General features: G+C 51.8%; 1 protein-coding gene across 4 annotated transcripts in view; it reads right to left on the bottom strand.

Annotated features, from left to right (window-relative positions):
• The window catches only part of PLPP4 (phospholipid phosphatase 4), a 219104-nt gene that overhangs the window by 111820 nt on the left and 93164 nt on the right, over nucleotides 1–14120 (bottom strand). The window contains exon 1 of one of the 4 annotated variants that reach the window (XM_004751815.2): nucleotides 5377–5579. The exons of 2 other annotated variants lie outside the window; for them this stretch is intronic. In XM_004751815.2, the coding sequence (XP_004751872.1) occupies nucleotides 5377–5432 (56 nt within the window). In that variant the 5' untranslated portion in view covers nucleotides 5433–5579. Of the gene's footprint in view, nucleotides 1–5376; nucleotides 5848–14120 lie in introns of those variants that run through there. One more of the 4 variants, XM_045068864.1, reaches the window with a different exon arrangement.

A 14120-nucleotide genomic window follows, 5' to 3' on the forward strand; every position in this document is an offset into this window, starting at 1 on the left:
AAACAACGAAGATAACAGTAGAGTCCCAGCCCCCACCAACCAGCAGTCAGCAGTCTGGAACTGGCCATGGAGGCGGCTGACCACAACCCAAGGCAGAAGAAAACACAGGCCCCCAGTGGGACACAGCGGCGGCGGCAGAGCTGGGTACTGTCACACAAGCAAACAGCCTCTGCACCGAAAGGAGCTATCGCTTTCCATCCTGGGCAAGCATCTGAGCACGAGGCTTGCTCGTTTCAAACCTCCCGGGGCTCCGCAGTCACTGCTTCTAAGGGCACCTTCTAAGGTGCCCTGTCAGGGCACCCACATTCTCGTCCCAGACTCACCTCCTGCTACTCTTTTTTTTTTTTAATTAAATTTAAATTGAATTAAATTCCTCCTGCCACTCTTACCAACCACCTCCAAACCCACTTTCTGTGCTGAGGCCACACCTAGTGACCTGATCCCCACCCGAAATACGCCTCCAAACCCTGCAGCCTCGGCTCCCGGACACACTGTCCGCAGGGATGTCCTCGGGCCAGGCCCTCCACACCTGCCACTCGATGCTCAAGACTCGGTGGGATGCCAGCTCTGGGCAGCCTTCCCTGGCCCCCGCCTCCTCCACCTCTCCCTCCCGGGACTCATTACTCCCTCCCTCTCCATAAACTGAGCACTTTGTCCTACGACCACAGCCGTCCCCGGCCTACAGCCCCAGACGGGACTCTGAGGGGTAATAATGAAAGTGTGCTCCCTTCTGCCAATACTCCAAAAACCTACCTGACAGCCAGTGCCCTCAAACAAACCGCCTGGACCAGCGGAAGTGCCAGGTTTCCCTGGGTCTGTTCGAATCCTACCAACGGAAGTGTACCAACCAAGGGGAAGAAAATAACCAGCACAAGTGCCCGCCCCCAGAAAAATGTCTGAAGGCAAAACTTTCAAAGCCAGTGATGACAGCAGGGAAGAGAGCAAACAGCGGCCCACTCTGTGCTCACCTGACCAAACCGTGAGCTCTGGGGAGGCGCCCCACCCCCAGTGTTCCTTCTTCAAATATCCCCAGCCCCCGGCACAGGCCCCCAACCCATGAAGGGTTCCAAGAAGGATGCAGGACCGATCTGAATTGAGGCAAACGCCGCTCATTCCCTGAGCAACCCAGTGTCCCAAGCAGACCCATAGCTCCAAGAGGGACATCCCAGCCGGGGAGTCACCCGGAACCCCAAAGGGGAGGAAGAGGGCAGGACTGAGGACCGCAGGAAACACAGATGCACGGGTGAAAGAGGTAGGCCACCTTCCCCCTCCGACTGCATTTCTGATGCAGCATTTCTCATGTTTCCAGAGCCCATTCTGCAGTGCTAGAATCAAAGGGTTTTCCAGACAGACTGATGTCCTGGAGCCAAAGGCCAACAGGTACACAAGCCTACTGGTCTACTATCGGTTCTAAAGCCTTCCATTTAGGCTCTGACTTGCAATTTTCTCTCCACATCTCGCCCGCTGGGCTCCAGAGACCTAAGGAAGACCTTTCAAAATCTGTTAACTCTTAGGGAACGGGAACTTTCACCACCACCACCTCCCTTTGAAATGTTGCCCTGAGACTCCAATGTGAGAACCAGAGTGACAGCCCTTTCCACACATCATTCCAGGGCATTCATTTGCTTCCCCGGAGACAAAGGGTTGTAGAAGGAGACGGCTTCTAGAATGCGGTCCCCTTTGCTCTAGTCCCGGAAGCCTGGTGCTGGACCCATTCCCTAACAGTGGCCAGCAGCCCAGGGACACGGGGCCGACCGCCTGTTCAGACCCAGACTACACTTCCTGCCACTGAGTCTCTTCGGCCAAGCTACCTACCCTTTGTAAACGTTGGTTTACCTGTAAAGTGGGGAGAACATCTCAAGCGCAGTGAGACCAGAGAAATCCCACAGAACGCCTTTTGCACAGTAAACCCGAGTGCCCCTCACGGGCAGTTATTTTTTCTGGAGCAGTAGAGTGAGGTCATGGAGTGTCCCGATGACACAGAAGGAGCACCTTTAGATCTCAGAGCTGCCCTTCTTAGCTCTGTGCCCGGGGCGGGTCCTCAGTCTGCGCTTCGACCTCTGCATGCATGAGCACAGCTGCCAATGTACCCTTCCATCGGGCATGTACAAGGCTTCGGTGATACGTGTGACTGGCTTCATGACAGCCTGGCACATACTAAGTCTTCAATAAACAGCACTTACGTGCCAGTGAGGGCAGTGGGGGGAGGTAATATACTCCAGTCCTAGGGCACCTGCCTGCGGGGCGGCTGGCTGACCTCCTCGGATCCACACCGTGCTGGCTCAGCAAGGTCCCGGGCCGGCTTCACATGTCCACCAAAGCTCCCAGGATCTCTGCTGGAGTCTTGGGTGGCAGCAGGACAGAGGCAGCCCCCTGGAGCTCCTGCTGGCTACTCCGCCCACGGTCCACAAGAAAGAGCAAAGGGGTCTCCACGCCAGCTTCCGAGCACTAAATGCAGCCTCAAAGCTACGTTATACTTTGATTTTTCCTAAACACTGGGGTCCTCTAACCAATTTATTTCCTGTTAGGTTAAGCTTTATGTGCCAGCCCTGCTTTGCAGTACCCGTTCCTAGTTTTCTTCCAGTGGCATGAATTTCTTAGGCAGGGCTGCCCAAAAGGCAGTGTGCACCTCTTGGATGATCTATGGGGTTTTCCTGGAGAGCATTCTCTTGGGACCCTGAATCACCGAACCTCAGCACTACACCTGGTCTAGAGACAGAGAACTGGTTCCCTAAGGAAAAAGAAAAAGCATATAGCCATATAACATATAACCTACAACCCAAGGGTCCAAAGCTGCATTTCATTAGAGCTAACTTTGCACTCCTAGGAGCAGGTGGGCATCAGCTGGTGGGATCCTGCTCTCACTCAGAGCAAATATAATCCAAGAACAATTGTGTGCACAGGTGCTATTCCCCCAGAGGCACGAGTTAGCAGAGAAGCAAGGTATCTTTCCCCCAAAAGATGATTCTCTTAACCTGAGAAATAGGGGACCTACGCCAAGCAGGAGCAGATAATGAATTTCTCAGCAGCAGCGAAAGTAGATGCAGCTTGCCCAGAAATTTTTCCACCTACTCAGGTGAGGGCCTGCTACCGAGATCTCCACCTTCACGAGCGGAGTTGGGTACAAACCTTGGAATCTTGCCATCAGACCAGCACTGGCAAAAGGAACAATAAAACTTCCTCCAAAAGTCAGCCTCTGTCATCTCACCAGAGCTTATCTAAGAAAACAAAGGGTCATCTGTATCTGTGAGCGTCCAGTCTGTCCTTCGACAGTGGCTATCGACTCGATGATAACAGCATCTAAACATCCAAGATTCCCACCCACCCAGGGAGTCTCCCACGGACACCACAGCTGGTCTTCGCAGGTCAAAGAGCCACACGTTGGACACACTGTTAATATGCCCAATTGATATGAAGTCAGGGAATCATCCAAAAACGCCATCAATGCCCAGGTTTTTCCCTTTGGGTGAGAGCAGATCCCCCATTAATTAATAAAAGGGGAAGTTTGGAAAAAAGAATATAAACTGCCTGCCTGATTTTTACATAACATTCTTTGAGGAAGCAAAAAGCATGTAAAACAATAATTATCACATCTTCAAATCCACGACACAGACCATCATCTATTTGTAAACAGCTCATGAATGTTTTTGGGAATATGTGAAGGGAAATCTATAAACAATATAAATATTTGCACACCATCGTGTCTTTTTTTAATCTGATAATTCCCAGCAACAATCAAACCAGGCAACCTGCAAGCCTACCTCACTTTATTTTAGCATCACTCACACACACACTCCCCAAATAAATGCTAAATCCTACCGTGTACAGAACACTGTTTTATCATTTCTATCATATAATAATTTAATGGGATTTAGCCTAGCTGCCAACTGGAAACTGTCCCCATCTGATCACACGCTATCACTAGTTTTAATATCTATTCCAAAGGTAGAAAAATCGAGGAGAAGGGAAAAGTGTTTTTTGTTTTGTTTTGTTGTTGTTTTCCCAACTGCATCAATACCCAACTGAAATTCTCATTCCTTTTTCCCACTGAATAACAGCAGTGTTTGGTCAGAAGCTGGGAGAGGGGGCCTGTCCGCATCTGGGGGAACTCACCATCCTTTATGATGCTGTGAATAAATACTCTGGATGAATTTGATCCCTAGGAAAGGAAAACATGCAAGAAAGGGTCTTTCTTTCCATGTGTATACCCTGGGCTGCAGGAACAGAAGTCAACTCACAGCCTCCCACCTGCCATCAATGACTCCAGATTGGGGCAGGAATCCAGAGAGGGGCCTCCTGTTTGGAACCGCTGCCTGGGCTTTTCAAAAGAAGACAGCGAGTCCAGAAAGTTCATGCAACTTTAATATTTACAGCGCTGTCCGAAAACAACCATGGGCAGATGGGAAAAGAGAACCTGACCAGCTAATGGAGGGTCAAGTGCAGGTGCGGCCCCTCTGTCACAAGAGATCAAAGGGACTGTGGAGTGGGTCTGAGCTAATGAGGCGTGATCAGGGTTTGCAGCTGAAAGGCAGAGACACGACCGCTCCCAGCCGCTTGGGCCCGGGAGGCCAGTGGGTAGCGGGTCCCTGGGGCGCCCTGGGGTTCAGACATCTCTGAAAGAGTCTGTGCCAGGGCCCCCTCCTCTTTCCAAGATCGCTATTTCCAGGTACCAGCCGCTCGGAGACAGGAGGGGCATCTTGCTGCTGTCCCCAAGAGCCCCCGCCTGCACCCGAAGCGGACAACGGCTCCGCACTGAGCTCAGGGCGTAGGGAGCCGGTGGCTCGGGCTGCGGCCCCCGACTTCCGGAGCCCCCGCAGCAACAGTTTTCCAGCCGGAGAACTACCGCAAACGTCTCCTTGGAAAACGCTCACCTGAACCCTGGGGCACCAAAGCCAGGCACAGGTTAGGAGGCGGAGCCCGACCCCGGGCACGGCGAGGGGCTCTAGAAGAAGGGCCAGGAGGAAGGACTGCAAACGTCGGGCTCCGAAGATCGCACCCAAGGAGAAACTTCCCGAGGGCGCGAGCGGGGTTGCGCGCCCGCTTCCAGGGGAGCAGCCCCGATTCCCCGGGCAGCTGGTGCGCAGCCCGCGACCGGCGCCGGCGAGGAGACCGAGCGGCGGCCGGTCCCGCTCCCTGGCGCGGTGGGGGTGGCGGGAGCGTGTCTTAGCCCGGCTTACTCGGGTCCCTCCGCGGCCCGGATCCCAGAAAGGGGATCATGAGGGTCCCGTAGGACACATACCGGCCCTGGGCGGGGAGGACCCCTCGAATCCAGGCCCCGAGGGGACGCGGTGGCGCAAACAAAGTTGGGGCGCAGAGATGCTCGGTCCGTGGGTCCCCGCGCCCGCGCGCTCCCGCCCGCGGCGCGCCACTACTTACACGAAGACCCCGAAGAGCAGGGCTCGGACCCCGATCTCGATGGCCAGCTCCCGCATGGTGCGGCCGGAGCAGCTCCCGGGGCGGCGGCGGCGGTGGTGCTCTCGGCGGCTCTCGCAGCTCGACCGGCGCGGGCTCGCCAGACCCCGGGCGGCGAGGGAGGCGCGCTCCAGGCCGCGGGCGGGGGCGGGAGGCGGGAGGCGGGCGCCGGGCGGGGGCGGGCGGGCGCTGGGGAGGGCTCAGCCCAAACCGCCAGCCGCCGCGGGCCCCGGGGCTCGCGGACGCCGCGTCCGCCGCTCCCCGCCCCGCAGCCCGGCGCCGAGCTGGGGGCGCCCTGGGGACTCCCCGCGCCCTGGCGCCGAGCGCCGCCTCCGCGCCCTGGTCCGAGCCGTGCGCCCGCGGCCCGGGGATGGGAGGGGAAGCCCGGGGAAGCCCCGCTGCCACCGCGGCGGCCGCCGCCTCCCCTGCGCGCTCCCCGGCTCCCCCGCCAGTGGGCGGCCCCTGCGCTCGGCTCCCGGGGCAGCGCGCTCGCTGGGTCCCCGCCTGCGGCTGCTCTGCGGCTCCGGGCTCGGCTTCCGACTCCCGCTCTCCGGCCCCGGGCTCCGGGCTACCGCCCGCACGTGGGCAGATGGGAGAGGCGCGCTAGGGGACTCCGGCCCAGGAAGCCCCGGCACCCTGCTGAACAGAGCTCCCTCCCTCCCGCTTTTTGCTCTCCCTACTCCTTTCCGACCTGAAATTCGGTTTTTTCCTCCCTTCCCTAGGAAGTTCCCCTGAGAAGACTCGCAGCTTCGTTTTGCCTCAGAACTGCCAGCCAGGCTCCACGCCCTGACACACGGATTGGGGACAAAGGTGAGCCTGGCTCCTCGCCAAGCCACCAGCACCAGGCAGCCCCTGGGACGAGTTCTTCCGACCCCCACCCTCAGCATCTTTGGGCCGCTGCGCTGTGAAAATCAAAAAAAGAGACTGGCACAATCCCTGCCCGTGACAGGCCATCCGGGTCGCTGGTCGCTGACACAGCATTCAGTCCTGAGCACCTGAGGCAGCTGAGGCTGCAGGTTAGACCGGGAGCGTTATCCTTGGGGTTCATAGTCAAAGGCCAGACCATCACCCCTGGCTGGTGGCCTGGGAGTCACTGCCTCAAGCCAGAGCCCAGAGGGAATTTGGCTTTATTTTCCCATCACCTGTCATGATTAAGTGTATTTCCTTAGGTTTACTAATTTAAACCAAATGGACACTCAAGATGCAAAGTTCAAACTAACCATTAATTTGTCCCTGGGGAGACCAGATTTCATGGGTTTTAGGAGAGACCTAGCCAGGAATTTGTGAGCAGGAGAAATGGATTAGAGGGTAGTCCCTGGGAATGAGGAGCCGTATCTCAGTCTTGCACAAAAGGGGGAATAGGTAGGGAGGGAGAAAGAAGACCTTCCAAGGAGGGTTCTTGCATCAGCAAAGGACAGACAGACCCTACTTCCAAGGGGATGACAGACCCAAGCAAGTACCTAAGCCCAGACATCTCAGGGTCTAGGGACAGAGAAGCAGGCAGAGGAAAAGCAATCCCAGTTCTGTGTGGAGGGGACTTCATATCAAGACCGCAGGCAGGAACTGCATCTGATTTGCCCATCACTGGATACCCAAGGCCTGGCACACTGTTCTTGGTGAGTCTTCGGTGAATAAATGAATGAATACACTATATGCCTCATCTGAGGTGTCAGGTATGGGGGGAGTGAGAATAACTTGGAGGGAAGAGGTGTGGTCTGTCTCCTCTGTGTCTTGGGCCCAGCAACGTCCTGGATACAATTGGAATCCCATCGGTTGGCAAAATGATGTAGTAGATGATGCCCTAGTCAACCCAGTAAACTCTGATGACCCAGAATGAGACTGCAGGTAGCCATGCTCCAGGAGAGGATACTAACAAGAGTCCATGTTATTAAACATCAGCCAAGTGCAGCTGGTGCAATGCTGAGTGCTAGGTGCTAAAAATCATAATCCCTATCCTCCTCAAGAAGATCGGGAGCCAAGGAGTCATGAAGAAATGCCAAGGAACTATGCAAACCAGTCTTACCAAGTCCAAAGTAGTGCTTCAGAAAACTGGATCACTCAGAGGTCAGAAGTTAAGAGTCATTCCTTTGGTCTGAGACAGTCAGGGACCTAGCCTTGTAGAGGACAGCTGGTTCTTATAAGCAGAGTAGGATAACACTAAAGGAGGAGATCCTGGGTGAGGGCAAGAGTGTAGGTGCAGAAGGTTGGAAGGAGTTTGGAGGGCACAGTCAGTCCCCCTCCCTGGAGGAGCAGAGGGGCAAAGTGAGGGTAGGCTCATGGTGCGGAGTTAGTGGTAGTGTGCTGCTCACCGGAGTCCATCACCAAGATCACAGAATTCGAATCATTGTGCCACATTCTCTTTATCATTTGTGTTTGTATTTGAGATGCCTACAGAGGGAGTTTGAAAGGGCAAGTGATCTCACTGCTGTAGTCATTAAGAAGTGACTTTGAGGGCATCTGGGTGGCTCAGTGGGTTAAGCCTCTGCCTTCAGCTCAGGTCATGATCTCAGGGTCCTGGGATCAAGTCCTGCATCAGGCTCTTTGGTCGGCTGGGAGCCTGCTTCCCCCTCTCTGTCTCTCTGCCTGCCTCTCTGCCTACTTGTGATATCTCTCTGTGTCAAATAAACAAATAAAATCTTAAAAAAAAAAAAAAAAGAAGTGACTTTGAAACACACACATCTAAAGAGGTGAGCAGTTCAGCCTCCTATCTGATGCCTGACTCTTTTCTATTGGTTCTTCCCACCTGTCTGTTCCAGCCGCACTGTACTGGCTTCCATCGCAGGTTCCTAGGTAGTTGGTAGTTTCAAGTTGGCTGTAAGAATCCCAGTGTTACATGCTCTCAGGATCAAATCTGGTGGGAACGACCTTGACCTTGACCCCAGCGCTCCCAGCAAAAGTGTCACCAATGGTCATTGGCACCGCCCCACCTGAAGCAATCACAGTGGCCAGGGAATCATGATGGAGGGATGGTTTCAAGTCTGAGTCACAGGCTCGATCCCAAAGCTAGGAGTAGAAACTTCACACTAAGCCCCTGAGCTGGAATGGAACAGGCGGGCAACACGCAGGGACTGATACTTTGGAGTAGGGAAATTGATGTGGAGCAAAGCAACAATGGCCAGCACGCCCCCTTCCATGCCAGACACAGGCAGACTGAAGACCACTCACATGCCCCATGAGTTCCCATCTACGCCCAGGATCTTGCACTAGCGAATGAGTTATCCTGGGTACGCCTGCCTTTGTCAATACAGATTTGCAGGACTGCCTTTAATCAAAGCCCTGATGTCACCCGAGGCTTGTCCTCTGCCACCCAGTCTCTTCCCCCGCTCCTTCCGTACTCCCATCAGCAGCTCTGTCATCTGCCCCAAGGATCTCCTTTTTCATTTACCAAAGCTGGCTTCAAGGGAAAGCTCTAGCCTTCTTCAATATATAAGCCGGGATCCGTACACATGGTGGGCTATGCCTCATGGAAGAATTTATCATTTAAGGAAGGCCATTCTTAAAGGGCAGGCAAGTTCTCTCTCCAGTGAAACGTGACTGACGATGACATTCTTGGTGTCCCACATCCCACAGAGCAGGCAGCCACTTCCATGGGTTTGGAGGTGGTTGGCTCCAGCAGCCATACAGCTGTGGCTGCATGCTAAATACTAGAGCTCTCCAGAAGTGCCATGTTGCCACCCCAGCAGATAAATGAACTGACAAGGGAGAGAAGAAACGAAAGCAGGTCAGATAATAGAGCAATCCAGCCAAAGCAGCCGGGTATCAGCTTAGCAGCTCCTGCTGGGTCTTCCTAGGACTCCCATGGAATGTGATGTACCCTGGATAAGAGCTTCCAGCACTCTCGGAGATTCAAGCAGTCTTAGAGTCTCACTCGATCATAAGAAATAACATGAACATGTCTATCTGTTGCCTAGACATAGTGAGGACCATAACTGTCATGCCTGAGCCTGATCTTTGAAAAATCACATCAGGATGTAAACACTCAAATGACCACTGCTTCTGCCCCTACCCCCCACCCCCAATGCTTTTGTGACCACATACATTTTCAAAGTGCCACTCTGGGGAAAGCTCTCATGTTTTATATTGAGCTTCTGAGCATGTCAAGAAAGTCCCCGTCATCCCTCCATAACCCTGCTTCTGCTCTTGGATATTTGTTTAATCCTCAAATGGTATCATGCAGTATGATAATCCCATATTGGCCAGACTTTCAGCTATTTCCAAAATCCAAAACCACCTTTGGAGAACACAACTTTGCAACAATGTCTTATAACCTCATTTCCATAAGTTACACTTTGTATCTCAATGACAGCTACCTAACCGCTCTAAGAGTGTGACATGGCTCGGGCAGCCAGCACGGTGACCCTCAGCTTTGGAGACCCACAGATCTGGGCTTTCCACTGTGGCTGCCTGGTACAGACTTGCTGACGTGCCTAAAACACCAAGGAGCCAGGAAGAATTTCAGGAGAGGTAATCAAGTTCAACCTGGTCCATGAACGTCTTCCTTAAGAGTTACTAAGTATCTGTCTTCTTGAACACCTCCAGGGATGTAGAACTCACTCACCACTCATTCCATTTCTGGAGAGATCTGGTATTGTTTGTTGGAGGAGAAACAGCCTATATCCATAGGTCCAAATGGTGGTTTATGGACCACATGGAGTGAATTTAACGCCTATTCCTTTACATTACAACAGCCCTTTAATTATTCTACAACTGGAAAGAGAGATGGAGACCCAGAGATGGGGTGGGGTGAATGAGAGGAGAGACAGAGAAAGGTAAAAAGAGACAGAGAAGCTTCTCTTTGCCAAACTAAATATTCTCAGTTCCTTCACCTTTTCAAGTCGTAATATTTATAAGACCTTTGAGGATTTAGCTCTATAGATTTAACACTGAAGTGTATTAAGCCAAATTCTACCTAATGAAAGAAAACTTTCCTGCTTCCAGGAAAGATATAAAGCACACTGAAAATGATTTAACCCCTCATGTCTTTAGACTAGTTGTAATTCCGTCTAAGGAGAAAAATGTATGAATTAATGATGTTTTCAGAGGAAAAAATATTCCTTTACTTCTTAGAAGTTTTTAAGTTAAGAAGTTTCTTTCCTAGCAGGATTTTGTCCGTTATTTTCAAATTCATCATGTGAAAAGTCAGGATATCACTGCCTTTACTTCATCCAAAGACAACCCTCTGTGTGCGATCCCCCTGCAGGATTCTCGCTGACAAAGATGCTGTGGCACAAACTGGGATCCTGGGATATTAATGCAAAAAACAAATTGAAGATCAAGAAGCCTAAACACCTAGGACAGAGTTGGTTCTGCTCCCTTGCTTCCACCCGGGGAGTCAGGGTCAGGGCCAGGGGCAGGACCAGAACTCCAGTCTGTCCTTCATAGTCACGCCCCTTTGATGACATCCAGCTGCATCTTGGTTGACATCGTCTTGTGTTTTTGATTTGTGTTTCTGTGATAGCGAGTAATGTTGAACACCTTCCCATGCATGTTTGCACCATACTGCCATCTTCTTTGGGGAAGAACCTATGCACATCTTTTGCCAATTTTTTAAAATTGGGTTTCCACTTGTGGTTATTGATGTGAAGCAACTTTCAATATATTCTGAACATTAGTCCCCTGTTAGTTACGCCCTTACAAATATATTCTCTCCATCTGTGCCTTAACTTTGCATTTTCTTAACAGTACCTTCTGCAAAGCACATATTAGTAATCATGATGGAGCCCAATTTATGGATTTCCTCTTTTATGGTTGTTACTTTTGTGTCCCAAGACATCTCTGCCTACTCCACATCTGTGAAGATTTTCTCCTATGTTCTCTTCTAGAAGCTTTGTGATATTAGCTTTTATATTTAGGTCTATATTCTGCCTTGAATTAATTTTTTGCACATGCCATGAAGTAGAGCTGAGGTTCCTCTTCCCCTTAGGACGTTCAGTGGCTCCCTCCTCACTTGGAAAGAATACTATCTTTGCACAATGGATGGCCTTGGCGGCTTTGTCGAGAAGTGGCGATTTGCGTGGGCTCCCCTTGATTCTTTTCATTTCCCCACCCATCTCTTCGGGGTCCTGCTCTGTGCTAGCCAAGCCCAAGGGATGTGCACAAATGTTCATAGCAGATTGACTCACTCTAACCAAACACTGAGAACAACGCACCTGCTCATTAGCAAGAGAATGGATAAATTGCGGTGTGTTCACGCAATGGAATACTCATTATTCACTGATAAAAATGAAGGAGCTACTGATACATGCAAATACAGGAATCAATCTCAAAGGCATAATTTTGAGCAAAAGAAACCAGACATGAAAGAGAGCATACCATATGATTCCATTTATAAGAGCTTCTAGAACACGCAAAACTGGGCCCTGGCAATAGAAGCAAACTGGTGTTTATCTCTACGTAGAGGCAAGAAAGTGGCACGAGGGGAATTTGCAGGTCTTAGAAATAGTCTGTACTTCACTGAGATGCTGGGTACAAGGGAGCACACATTCGTCAGCCTTCATCCGACTGTGCACTTTCAACCTGTGCATGTATTTCATCGTGTGTACATTACGACTCGGTTTTTCTTTTCTTTTCTTTTTCTTTTTTTTTTTTTTAAGAGGAAGAACAAAAGAAAACCAATAGGTCAGAGGATACAGAGGAAATACTCAGTGGGATCCCTCAAGCAAACCGGGACAACTCCTTCATTCATCCGAGTATCCTGCCTGCTGCGGGGTCGGATACTTTCAGCAGAACCCGGGGCGCCTGGGTGGCTCAGTGGGTTAAGCCTCTGCCTTTGGCTCAGGTCATGGTCTCCAGGTCCTGGGATGGAGCCCCGCATAGTGCTCTCTGCTCAGCAGGGAGCCTGCTTCCTTCTCTCTCTCTGCCTGCCTCTCTGCCTACATGTGATCTCTCTGTGTCAAATAAATAAAATCTTAAAAAACAAAACAAAAAACGCCATGGTGGTCTCTCGAAGACCAAAACTGTAGTGTTGCTTCTAGGAAATATCGGGAAGCTGCATCGATGCACCTTGCGCGGAGGCACACCGATCGTAGTAGAAGTTGTTGCCTCCACCGCTGACCTGATCGTACTGGTAAGCTTGGTATTTCCTGCCATTCCTTTGGGGAAAACTCTTCATTATTTTTCATTATGTTCAATTAGCCAGCATATAGTACAGCACTAGTTTTTGTCATAGTGTTCAATGATTCACTGGTTGCATGTCACACCCAGTGCTCACCCCAACACCTGCCCTCCTTAATGCCCATCACCCGGTTACCCCATCCCCCACCCTCCTCCCTTCTGTAACCTTCATTCGTTTCTTGGGTCTTTCCAAGCTCCTAGCCCTGATATCCAGAAATCTTCCTGCTGGTATCGTCACGGGCTGGCCGCCTTTCTACCTTCAGAGGAAGGCATGGACGGCTCCACGCCACGTCACCTTCATCCTCTCGTGTCAAGGGAAAGCACCCCATTCACCCTGTTCGGTCCTTTTCCCTCCGCACCACCTCTGCCTTGAGAGCGTTGCAAAAACAGGCACCCCGGGAAAGAGAAGTGCTCCCCTTTATGAGCAGGAGCTCCAGGCCATAACCACTCTCCTAGGAATGGCGTCAGCTGTGGCGCCCAGTCAGCCAGGGCTGGGGGAGGAGGTGTCCACACAGGGTGCCTGTGGAGGTAGGCAGGGTCTCTGACCCTTATCAGTCCTTGCTGAAGGTTGTCATTTCACCTTCTAGCTGGACTCATGCAGCAATGAGGCTTTTCTTCTTCAAAGACCCCCTTTTGGGGACGCCTGTGTGGCTCGGTTGGTTAGATGTCTGCCTTCAGCTCAGATCATGATCAAGGTTCTGGGATCAAGCCCCATGTTGGGCTCCCTGCTCAGCCTCTCCCTCTGGCCCTTATCCCTGCTTGTGGGTTCGCTTCTTCTCTCTCAAATGAATAAATAAAATCTTAAAAAAAAAAAAAAACAAAGATCCACTTTTGAAGAGCAAATTCTCCCAAGTGAACTCACACCTTAGGCTGAACAAAGATGTCTTCTCCTTATCAGTCTGCTGTTTACAGCACCCTGCCCCGTGCATGGACTCCTGGGACCCTCAGCACCAGCTCCTGTGGGAGATGTTTCATTGTTGTTATTGTTAGAGCCACTTTTTTTTTTTTTTTTTTTTTTTTTGAAGATGAAACTCAGGCAGTTGCATGACCCACCCAGACCACTGAGACAGAGAGGCACAGAGTAGAAGCCCAGGACAAGCTTTCCCATAAGAGGTCAGTGCCCTTCGCCGCAGGACATGCCCCTGGCTCGCACTCTCCAGTGCGGGGAGCGGACCTGGAACCCAGGACCGGTGCCTGGGGAAGGGAGGAAGGGTGCGTGGGTTGGGGGATGGGGGCGTAGGTAGCAGGGATTGATGACAGGAAGGAAGGGGTGACCAGTTCCGCGTTCACTTGCCCCACAGGTTGGCTTATCTGTTCTCTGAGAACCTTGTGTATGCCAGGTTCTCAGAATAGCCTTGTAGCTACTTCAAGTCTTCAAGGTCAGCAGATGAATCAATTATGATTTCTCTAGAAGTGATTGATAGGAAACCCCACTCAAGTGGACCCGGACGATAGTCTCCAGAGGGGAACTCTGCGATCAGGCTCAGCTTGATCAGGAACTCAAACAACGCATGAAGCCTCAGTGTCTCTGGCACGATCACTCAGAGCTACTGCTCTATTCTCGATCCTCAGATTCTTCTCTCCTGCGGCTCCAG

Source organism: Mustela putorius, unplaced genomic scaffold, assembly GCF_011764305.1.
Source record: "Mustela putorius furo isolate JIRA1106 unplaced genomic scaffold, ASM1176430v1.1 tig00003909_pilon_pilon_pilon, whole genome shotgun sequence".
Taxonomy (NCBI): Eukaryota; Metazoa; Chordata; class Mammalia; order Carnivora; family Mustelidae; genus Mustela; species Mustela putorius.